At 60.4% G+C, this 10659-nt stretch overlaps 1 protein-coding gene across 1 annotated transcript in view; it reads left to right on the forward strand.

Annotated features, from left to right (window-relative positions):
* TMEM94 (transmembrane protein 94) overlaps window positions 1–10659 on the forward strand; it is a 33977-nt gene that overhangs the window by 21960 nt on the left and 1358 nt on the right. The window contains 27 exon segments of the mRNA XM_040456395.1: window positions 385–587; window positions 961–1112; window positions 1489–1591; window positions 1814–1900; window positions 2175–2291; window positions 2603–2659; window positions 2915–3019; window positions 3162–3326; window positions 3548–3757; window positions 4211–4526; window positions 5010–5134; window positions 5136–5184; window positions 5580–5682; window positions 5807–6024; window positions 6727–6908; window positions 6998–7136; window positions 7396–7511; window positions 7640–7739; window positions 7993–8101; window positions 8297–8486; window positions 8712–8789; window positions 9077–9162; window positions 9424–9505; window positions 9749–9897; window positions 9986–10080; window positions 10187–10280; window positions 10463–10633. Of these exon segments, the coding sequence (XP_040312329.1) occupies window positions 385–587; window positions 961–1112; window positions 1489–1591; window positions 1814–1900; window positions 2175–2291; window positions 2603–2659; window positions 2915–3019; window positions 3162–3326; window positions 3548–3757; window positions 4211–4526; window positions 5010–5134; window positions 5136–5184; window positions 5580–5682; window positions 5807–6024; window positions 6727–6908; window positions 6998–7136; window positions 7396–7511; window positions 7640–7739; window positions 7993–8101; window positions 8297–8486; window positions 8712–8789; window positions 9077–9162; window positions 9424–9505; window positions 9749–9897; window positions 9986–10080; window positions 10187–10280; window positions 10463–10633 (3601 nt within the window).

The raw sequence follows: 10659 nt of genomic DNA on the forward strand, positions 1-10659 counted from the left end.
ACATGCTTGCCTTGCTTTGGTGTTATCTGCCCACATGCATCTCTCTTTTCGGTTATGGCTCCTCAAGGGCAGGGACTGTGTCTTCTTTGATCTTTGCACCCCTCAAAGCCCTCGGCCATGGTTATGAAATGTCTTTGAATGGAATGGGGCTACAAAGAAGAAGAGCTTCAGGTGTTCAGAGGCCTTGGCGGTGCCTGGGCTGGAGCGGTGGGAAAGGCTTCACAGGGGAGGTGACCTTGGGCGAGTTGGAGTGAATGGTGTGGGTTGCGGCAAACCTTCTGGGAAAGGAAGGAGAAAGAAGGCCGCGCTCCATGGTGTGTGCTGCTGGGTGGCTGGGGTGTGGGGCTGTGGGTGAGGTGCTTTTCCTCTTTCCATTCTCGTCAGATGCGCTCAGGGATGGCAAGGAGATCAAGTGGCCGGATGCCATGTACCCAGACCTCCACATGCCCTTTGCACCATCCTGGTCCCTGCACTGGGCGTACAGAGATGGACATCTGGTCAACCTGCCAGTTAGCCTGTTGGTGGAAGGAGACATCATAGCTCTGAGGCCCGGCCAGGAATCGTTCGCCTCTCTGAGGGGGATCAAGGTAGCTCAGGACTTTTCTCCTCCCCTGGAAATGCCGTGGGAGCATCCACAGGCAATGGTGGGAGGGCCCCAGGGCTTAATCCTGAAGCTTCCTGGCCAGCTCACAGGCTTCTTGGCAAGGGCTCTTAGGAGAACAGAGAAGGGCTAGAATATTTTTCTCCTTCTTGGCCTGTTCTTTCTTTTCTCTGCCCCTTAAGCTTGTGGGAATCCAGTTCCACAGCTGCCCCAACCCTCCGCCCCACAGCTGACTCTTTGCTAACTGATGGTCCCTAACCCAATGAACTGCTTCCATTTAGCTGGAATTGTCAAGGAAGGGTGGCTTCCGAATGAACCTGTTAATTGCCCTCAACCTCCTCCCCCTTCCTCCCTGGCAGGATGATGAACACATTGTCTTAGAGCCGGGAGACCTGTTTCCCCCTTTCTCTCCACCCCCTTCCCCCAGGGGAGAAGTGAAGAAAGGGCCACAGAACCCCCAGCAGCACAGACTCTTCCGTGTCCTTGAGACCCCTGTGATTGACAACATCAGGTAGGGTTGCTACCCTGCCTTCCTTCTGTCCCCTGACTTATCCTCGTCCCTAGTGGCTCTGTGAGCTGGGGGCAGGGGGTGGGTGACGAGGAGCCTTGTTTACGCTGAGGTTCCCTTAGGGCAGGCACCTCTATGGGGTCTTTTCTTTAGTGTCTCATGAGCATTCCTAGACTGGGTGATTGTTCCTCTCCCCCCTGTTAGAACTCTGAGGGGACAGCTCTGGAGGCTGCCCCAGACCCCTCTCTTGGGGGGCGGGGGACTTGGTGGGGGCCAGGGAATAGGAGAGATTGCCTGACTCAGTGATGCCCCGTAAAGGTGCGTGTTTCTGGCCTCTTCCTGAGAGCTTGCACAACTGTAGGGTCACCCCTTTCTGCAGGTGGTGCCTGGACATGGCCCTGTCCCGCCCAGTCACTGCTCTGGACAACGAGCGGTTCACGGTGCAGTCGGTGATGTTGCACTACGCTGTGCCTGTGGTCCTGGTGCGTGAGGCGGGCCGCGCAGGGCAGGGGAGAGGGCCAAGAGAAAGGGGGAGCCTCAGGGCCAGATTCAGGTGAGCGTGTGAGTGAAGACAGGGATCCCAGAGTGAGCTGGCCAGTGCTGGGGTTGGGGGCGTGTAAGTGGGCAGAGGAAAGGGAACCTGAGAGCCCGAGTGTCTCTCTGGGTGGTGGGGGCTAAGGCTGCACCTCTCCTGTGCCCCAAAGGCCGGCTTCCTCATCACCAATGCCCTGCGCTTTATGCTGAATGCCCCTGGGGTCACGTCCTGGCAGTACACCCTCCTCCAGCTACAGGTAACCCCCACCCTATCCCGACTGTCGTGCTTTGCACTTTCTGTGGAGCCTGGGTCCCCTCACGGCGCCCTGACTGTTCCTTCCTCTCTGTAGCCCCAGGGTCCCTCAGGCTTCAAACTTAAGAATGCCTGCTTTCCTTCTTCTCTTCTTGCCCCGGACAGCTGTCCCTTTCTACTCAGGGAATGGCTTCAGGGCCGGGGAAGCCCTTCCCTCCCTCCCTCCTTCCAGGCCAGCAGCTCCTTGGGAGCCTTCAGTGTGGTTCGCGCTTTCCCAGGTGAACGGCGTCCTGCCCGTCCTCCCCCTGCTCTTTCCAGCCCTCTGGGTTCTGGCGACCGCCTGTGGAGAAGCCCGCGTCCTGGCTCAGATGAGCAAGGCCTCTCCCAGCTCCTTGGTAGGTTGTTCCAAGGCATCTGGGGGACAGTGCGAAAAGAATACAAACCAGGAGCAAAAAGAGGGTGCCCAGCGAATGGGTGCAGACTGTGGGCCCGGCATGTGGGCAGGACTTGGGCAGCTCTCCAGGCCAGGCCTGGGAGAGGCCAGTGAGCGTCTGTCCTGGCGCTCAGCAGACAGGGGATTCGGGGACTGCCCAGGTGTCCTTTACCAACGGTGTTCGGAGCCTTGCTGGCGTGGGGCCCCCCACCTTCCAGCTCGGAGGCCTGTGTGAGGGTGGCCCCCTGAGCCGGCTCCCTCTTCTCTGCGCAGCTGGCCAAGTTCTCGGAGGACACTCTCAGCAGCTATACAGAAGCCGTCTCCTCTCAGGTATGCTCACCTGGAACACCTTTGGCCCCAGGCCCCCGTAGGCACCGACCCGAGCTCCCTCAAGCTGGCCCCTTGTGGAACCCTGGGGCTCCCCTGCCTTGTGGCCATTGAGTCTCCTGTCTCATGAGGGCAGCGCGCTTTGCCCAGACAAATGCCTCTCCAACCCCAACTTCCTGGCATCCCTGCACTGTTTCCTCTGTTGGCCCCAGAGGCTATCTCTAGGGAAATAATGCTGGACTTTGCCTCTTCCGCCAGGAAATGCTACGCTGCATTTGGGGTCACTTCCTGCGGGTGATCCAGGGGACGTCGCCAACGCTGAGCCATAGTTCCAGCCTGTTGCACAGCTTGGGCTCTGTCACGGTGAGGCTGGGCCCCGTGGGAGGACCCCGCCTCAGCTGGCCTGCCGCCTGGCTATGTGTGGGGTGCCTTTCTGCCACTTATGTGGACCCTGGCAAGTTGGGGAATGCCAAGCCCCCTTCCCAATTCCTGTCTCTCCCTGCAGGTCCTATGCTGTGTGGACAAACAGGGGATCCTGTCGTGGCCAAACCCCAGCCCGGAGACCGTGTTGTTCTTCAGTGGGAAGGTGGAGCCCCCACACAGCAGCCACGAGGACCTAACAGACGACCTGTCCACCCGCTCCTTCTGCCACCCCGAGGTAGAGGAGGAGGTATGGCCGGCTGCCGGGGACCCAGCTCTGGGCCCGGCCGGTGGCCTCAGGGAGGGCGAGGCTAAGAGGGAGAAGGACAGCTCGAGCACCATTAGGATCTGCTGGGCAGTTGAGGCGGAGCCCCCACAGCCAGCAGTGAAGGGACATAACTGCCCTGCCTCCTTGGTCCGTGGCAGCCGTTGGGACCCCAGTCCGAGGCCTGTGCTCCTTATTCTCTTCAGCCCCACGAACGAGATGCCCTCCTGGCTGGCTCCCTGAACACTTCCCTGCACCTTTCCAATGAGCAGGAACGCGGTGACTGGCCCGGTGACGGTCCCAAGCCCCCTGAATTCTACTCTCACCACAAAGCACACGGCCGCAGCAAACACCCATCCGGCTCCAATGTGAGCTTCAGCAGGGACACAGAGGGTGGTGAAGAAGAGCCTGGCAAGGTGAGAGGAAGGTGGAGAGCAGCCGTGGGGTGTCCCGGCCTCCCTGCCGAAGAGGCTATGGGGTGCAGATGTCACGGCCTCCATTCCCAGGCCACCAGGCTTGGCCAGGCAGGGCCGTCTCCCAAGGCCTCATCTGGGACCCTTCCGGGAAGTAGGCCCTTTCTCCCTTTCTGGATTTCACGGATGGTAATTGGGCGGGGTGAGGCCCTTTCTCCTAGTTGCCACCTTCTAAAGACAGAAAGCTGGCGGCTTCCTCTAAAATATTTCCACCCGCCTGAAAGAGATCCTTCATTGTTCCCTCCCTGGCCTGGGTACTGCCATCGTTGGGGGTAGCTACTAGAAGCAGCTGAAGGTCAGCAAGGGCAGGGAGAGGGTGTCGGGGAGGGATGCACAGAGCGTGAGCACGAACCCTCCAGTCTGATGCTGTCCTCTCCCCTCCACGTTTTCCTCGAGGCCCAGCCCGGACTGGAGGGCGAGCCGTACGAAGCGGAGGACTTTGTGTGTGACTACCACCTGGAGATGCTGAGCCTGTCACAGGACCAGCAGAACCCCTCCTGCATCCAGTTCGATGACTCCAACTGGCAGCTGCATCTTACCTCCCTGAAGCCCCTGGGTCTCAACGTGCTGCTGAACTTGTGTAACGCCAGCGTCACGGAGCGGCTGTGCCGGTTCTCAGACCACCTGTGCAACATCGCCCTGCAGGAGAGCCACAGCGCCGTCCTGCCCGTGCACGTACCCTGGGGCCTCTGCGAGCTGGCCCGCCTCATAGGTATGCTGGCCGCCGCTTCCGAACCTACTGGTGCCCTGTGGCCGCATGGAGAGCGCCGTCAGCCCTCTTAGCTTCTTTTTTTTTTTTTTTTTTACCGTTTATTTATTTATTTTGAGAGAGAGAATGCAAGCAGGGGAGGAGCAGAGAGAGGGAGAGAGAATCCCAAGCAGGCTCCATGCTGTCAGCACAGAGCCTGATGTGGGGCTTGAACTCATGAACTGTGAAATCATGACCTGAGCCAAAATCGAGTCGGACACTCAACCAACTGAGCCAGCCAGCGCCCCAACCCTCTTAGGCTCTGACCACCCCCTTTAACCAGGCACCGTTCAGCAGTGCTTCCTCATCTCGTCTTGGAAAGTAACCAACAGCGGGATGAGCAGGGGAAAGGAAGCAGCCCAGCCTGACTGGGCTTGTCTCCGTGCCAGGGAGGGCGGTCAGGTGCTTCCTCCCGGACACTCTGAGTTGCTCTCCCTCCCCCTGCAGGCTTCACTCCTGGGGCCAAGGAGCTCTTCAAACAGGAAAACCACCTTGCACTCTACCGCCTCCCCAGTGCCGAGATGGTGAAGGAAACCTCGCTGGGAAGGCTCTCCTGTGTCACCAAGCGGCGCCCCCCCCCTCAGCCACATGATCAGCCTCTTCATCAAGGACACCACCACCAGTGAGCCTTCCAGGCTTGGCCAGCATCAGGCCAGACCTTCCTGGAGCTTGGCAGGGCGGAGCTTCTTTTAGGCATCCCTCTTTAGGGGCAGCCCTGGCAGATGAGCGCTAGATAACGTCCCGAGTCTTCTTTGCACGTGGCAGGGATTGGATTTGGGGACTGGGGCTGGGATGGCGTGGCCACAGGGGCCGGGACTGTTTGAAGGACGGGCGGCCTAGTGTCTGTATCACAAGCCCGGCACCTCCCACATAAGCCTGGGGTATTGTGTAGAGACCCCCAAGGTCTCCTTAGCACCCTTCTCGAGGATGGCAGGGTGTTCCCTGAGTGAGTGAGCTGGGAGGAGGGCAGCGGTGGCTTGGGGCACTCACGGCTCAGCCTCTTCCTCCCTGCCTCAGGTACAGAACAGATGCTGTCCCATGGCACGGCGGACGTGGTCTTAGAGGCCTGCACAGACTTCTGGGATGGGGCCGACATCTACCCTCTTTCGGGTTCTGACAGGTGGGTGAGGAGGCACACGCCAGTGCTGGTCGCAGACCGCCCTGCCATCTGCCTTCCCGCCGGCCCACGGGTAGGGGGGCATCTCAGGACTGCTCGCCTCACTCCTGCCCTGCTTCCCTGGCAGAAAGAAAGTGCTGGATTTCTACCAGCGAGCCTGCTTGTCTGGCTACTGCTCTGCCTTTGCCTACAAGCCCATGAGCTGCGCCCTGTCCTCTCAACTCAACGGCAAGTGCATTGAGCTGGTGCAGGCGCCTGGCCAAAGCAGCATCTTCACCATGTGCGAGCTGCCCAGCACTGTCCCCATCAAGCTCAGCACCCGCCGCAACAGCTGGAGCTCTGACGGTACCGTGCACGTCCGTCCCTGTGGGGGCCCCGAGTGGGGAGGGCTTCCGGAGGGCCGTGGAGTCCATCATAGCAGAGGGGACAGTGGGCGCAGCATCAAGGTGGCACTCACCGCCTGGTGATGTGGGCCAGTCCCTTAGCCTTCTCGTGGATAGGTAGGTGCTTGCTCTGCTCTCCTCTCCTTATAGGTTTCTTGTGACACTCCGGTGGGATACTGGATTGCAAAGGGCTTTCTTTGAAAGTTATAAAATAGCAGTATTTATAGAACATTGGCCTTACTTGAATCAGACAAAAGGCCAGGTCACAACCCTGCTGAAACAGAGGGACTCAGAGCCACCCTGCCCCTCCCCACTCCACCAAACAGACAAGACTCACAGCGGTCTTATGACCCAAAAGACCATGAATTGAGGCCATTGCTGAGAGTGAGGGCAGCCCCCTAGCCTTGGACCAGGGCTGGGCTCTATCGTTACTCCTGAGGATTGTCACCTGACTGATGAGTACCTCTCGTTGTCTTTTCTCCTGTGTCCGTTGGCTCCTTTGTGTGTCTTGGCTGTGTGTGTGCGTGGCTGTGTGTGGTCCCCCGGGGCCCATGTGCTCATTGATTTGGGTGTGGCATCTGTGTGTGTGGCCTGGGCCGCCTCCTGGAATCTGCTGGTTCCTGGGTGTTCCTGGCCGGGCTCTGTGCCTTGTGCCTACCTGAAGAAGGGATCGGGGAGGTGCTGGAGAAGGAAGACTGTATGCAGGCCCTGAGCGGCCAGATCTTCATGGGCATGGTGTCCTCCCAGTACCAGGCCCGGCTGGACATCGTGCGCCTCATCGACGGGCTGGTCAATGCCTGCATCCGCTTCGTCTACTTCTCTTTGGAGGATGAGCTCAAAAGCAAGGTGGGGAGAGCCACCCCTCTCTGCTGCCCCTGATCCTTTCTCCCATGGGCTTGTGGGCCCATCTGTTCATGGCCATCTGCCTTTTGCAGGTGTTTGCAGAAAAGATGGGCCTGGAGACAGGTTGGAACTGCCACATCTCTCTCACGCCCAATGGGGACATGCCTGGCTCTGAGATCCCCCCCTCCAGCCCTAGCCATGCTGGCTCCCTGCATGATGACCTGAATCAGGGTAAGGGCGAAGTTTTGTGGTGGGGACGAGGTGGGTGTGGGCACTTCTCTCCTGGGAGCTACAGCTAGAAAGAGCCTCCGCAGATCCTTCCTGATAAGTACATTCCCTTGGAAAATGGCTCTCGTCTCCCCGCGGTAACAACAGTTGACAGCGAGGGAGAGGAGACCCAGATGCGGGAAGTTCTCTGCCATCTTCAGGGCAAGGAAAGGCCCCCAGAAAGGCTGATTCCAAGGTGAAGGACAGGCTTTCATCTCCACAGTGTCCCGAGACGATGCAGAAGGGCTCCTTCTGATGGAGGAGGAGGGTCACTCTGACCTCATTAGCTTCCAGCCGACAGACAGTGACCTCCCCAGCTTCCTGGAGGACTGCAACCGGGTATGACGGCAGGGTCTGTGCCCCTTCACCCCCAGAGGTAGCTGAATCGCTGGCCCCGAGAAGGGGGGCAGGGAGGGATGGACCCTTCTCCCCAGTCCTGAGGCTCCTGGCATCTCTGCTCTCTCCAGGCCAAGCTGCCCCGAGGCATCCACCAGGTGCGTCCCCACCTGCAGAACATTGACAACGTGCCCCTGCTAGTGCCCCTGTTCACCGACTGTACCCCCGAGAGTGAGTACCGTAAAGGAATCTGGGCTGGACGAGCTGGGGAATCCAGGGGGCTGGAGCTGCGGGTGTGCCCTTTCTAGGGAGTCAGAAGTGACAATCGTTCCATGATATTCATGCTCCTGGGGGTAGGATTGTCCCCAAGAGGGGCCTGCTTCCCCTGTCTCCTGCTCTCCTGCCCCGTGGGTCTCTTCCCAGAGCCTCACACAGGGCTCTGCCTACCTGACTCTTGTGCCCCCCCGACTGCATCCCACCCCAGCCATGTGTGAGATGATCAAGATCATGCAGGAATATGGGGAGGTGACCTGCTGCCTGGGCAGCTCTGCCAACCTCAGGAACAGTTGCCTTTTCCTCCAGAGCGACATCAGGTCAGGATGACATCCTAGAGCGGGGGCTTACACGGGCTGGGGCATGTTCCACGGCTGATCTTGCCCTAATTGGGACCGAGGGACCTGGACATGGTGGAAAGAGAGGGAGCAGGTGCTTGCCTAGTCCTATGGGAGATGGGATGGGGTCTTTGCGGAGTGTCGCTGAGGGGTATGCTTTCCCCCTGCGCCGAGCAGCATCGCCCTGGATCCCCTGTACCCATCCCGCTGCTCCTGGGAGACCTTTGGCTACGCCACCAGCACCAGCATGGCCCAGGCCTCGGATGGCCTTTCTCCCCTGCAGCTCTCGGGGCAGCTCAACAGCCTGCCCTGCTCCCTGACATTTCGCCAAGAAGAGACCATCAGCATCATCCGGCTCATTGAGCAGGTGGGGGCTCGGGAAGGCGGTGGGACGTGGGGCCTGCATGGGGTGGGGAATAGTGACACAGGCTCCACCTGGGCTCCCTGGGGCAGATGTACCTGCAAGAGAGCCTTTCCCGGGCACTGTTATTTGCCTCCACCCTTTCCTAGCAGGAGCATCTGGGGCATCTGGCTCTTGGCTGAGATCTGTCAGCTGTAGGCCTGGCCACAATCTGTCCCTCCCGGTCCCTAGGCTCGGCACGCCACTTACGGCATTCGCAAGTGCTTCCTCTTCCTGCTGCAATGCCAGTTGACTCTGGTGGTCATCCAGGTGAGGTGGGGCCGGCACAGGCATTGCCCCTCCCCCGCCCGCTTCCCCCGCCTGGGGCCAGTTGAGTCTGAGGTGGCAGTTCTGGGGGATGCGGCACAGCCTAGGGGCCCTCTAGCCTCTGTGAAACCCCTGGGCTTTCGGTAATGACCCCATCAGCAGAATAGTGGCCCCTGTGGCCCCAGCTCCTCTGGGCACCTCTCTGGGCACAGGGCCAGGCGGTCCTGGGGCTCCAGGCATCCCACTGTTTGCTAGAACCTAATCATGCTTCCTGGGCTCTCCTGGTCCAGTTCCTGTCTTGTCTGGTTCAGCTGCCACCGCTGCTGAGTACCACTGACATCCTGTGGCTGTCCTGCTTTTGCTACCCTCTGCTCAGGTGAGAGTCATTCTGCCCCTCCGTGCCCAGGCAGGCAGGGTTGGGATGTCACCGAGCAGCCCCAGGAGCCCAGGTTCTGTGAGACCCGCTTAGTGCTCACGTCTCCTGGTGCAGAGGGCACTGGGGGGCTCTCTCTCCTTCGTCTTATCCCATCTCCTCAGACCTCCCCTCGCGTCCCAAAACTCCCGAAAGGCTACCCATGCGGGAATTGGGGGACAGAAGGCCACAGTCACCACGCTTCACCAAGTCCCTGCTTTTCAGCATCTCTCTGCTGGGAAAGCCCCCTCATAGCTCCATCATGTCTATGGCCACGGGGAAGAACCTTCAGTCCATTCCTAAGAAGGTAAGCAACGTGGAGCCCTGTGAGCCTGGGCCTTTCCTGAGGGACGGGTGCGTGGAGGGGACGGAGCCTTGGGGGAGAGGTAGGGGCCTCCATCAGGACTTCCGCCAACCGCAGGGGAGGTGGTGGTGTGGAGCCGGGAAGCGTCCTCCACCCCTGGGCCTGCCCGCGTCCTGGAGAGCCCGCCGCTCCTGGTGCCGGAGGGGCCGCTGCCGTGGGAGTGACAGGCCTCCCTCTTCTCTGCAGACCCAGCACTACTTCCTGCTCTGCTTCTTGCTCAAATTCAGCCTCACCGTCAGCTCGTGCCTCATCTGCTTTGGCTTCACGCTGCAGAGCTTCTGTGACAGCTCCCGGGCCCGCAACCTCACCAACTGCTCCTCCATCATGCTGAGCAGGTGGGTCCTGATCCCACCCCCCCTCGCCCGCCCCCTGCCCACTTTCCCGGGGCCCAGAGGGGGCTGAGTCCACCCCTTGCTTTGGCAGTCATGCCGACACAGCTCCAGCCTGGTTTGACGACTTTGCCAACGGACTGCTGACCGCCCAGAAGCTCACGGCGGCCCTGACCGTCCTGCACACGGGTGAGAGGCTCCCGGGGAGGGGGCCGGTGGCGGCCGGTGGGGCACCCCGGGGGTAAGGCCTCGGCCGGTGGGAAGTCTAACACCGCCCACTGGCCGTTTTCTCCAGTCTTCATTTCTATCACCCACGTGCATCGCACCAAGCCCCTGTGGAGAAAGAGCCCCTTGACAAACCTCTGGTGGGCCGTGACGGTGCCCGTGGTGTGAGTATCTCCGGGTGGAGGTGGGGGAGGGGCAGGGGACTTGGGCAGAGACTAGGGGGCTCGAAGGCAGGAGTTGAGCCAGAGGTTGAGTGCTGTCCCCCTTGAGCTACTTGTACTGGGAAAAGCAGGGCAGGAGGCAAGAAGAGGCAGGTTCACGCAGGGCTGTCACTTCCCCCCTGCAGCCTGCTGGGGCAGGTGGGCCAGACGGCAGTGGACCTACAGCTGTGGACACACAGGGACAGCCGGGTCCACTTTGGCCTGGAGGACGTGCCTCTGCTGACATGGCTCCTGGGCTGCCTCTCCCTGGTCCTTGTGGTGGTCACCAACGAGATCGTGAAGCTGCATGAGATTCGGTGAGCTGCCAACTGGGCACTCCCTC

Source organism: Herpailurus yagouaroundi, unplaced genomic scaffold, assembly GCF_014898765.1.
Source record: "Herpailurus yagouaroundi ecotype Mexico unplaced genomic scaffold, PumYag 217, whole genome shotgun sequence".
Lineage (NCBI taxonomy): Eukaryota > Metazoa > Chordata > Mammalia > Carnivora > Felidae > Herpailurus > Herpailurus yagouaroundi.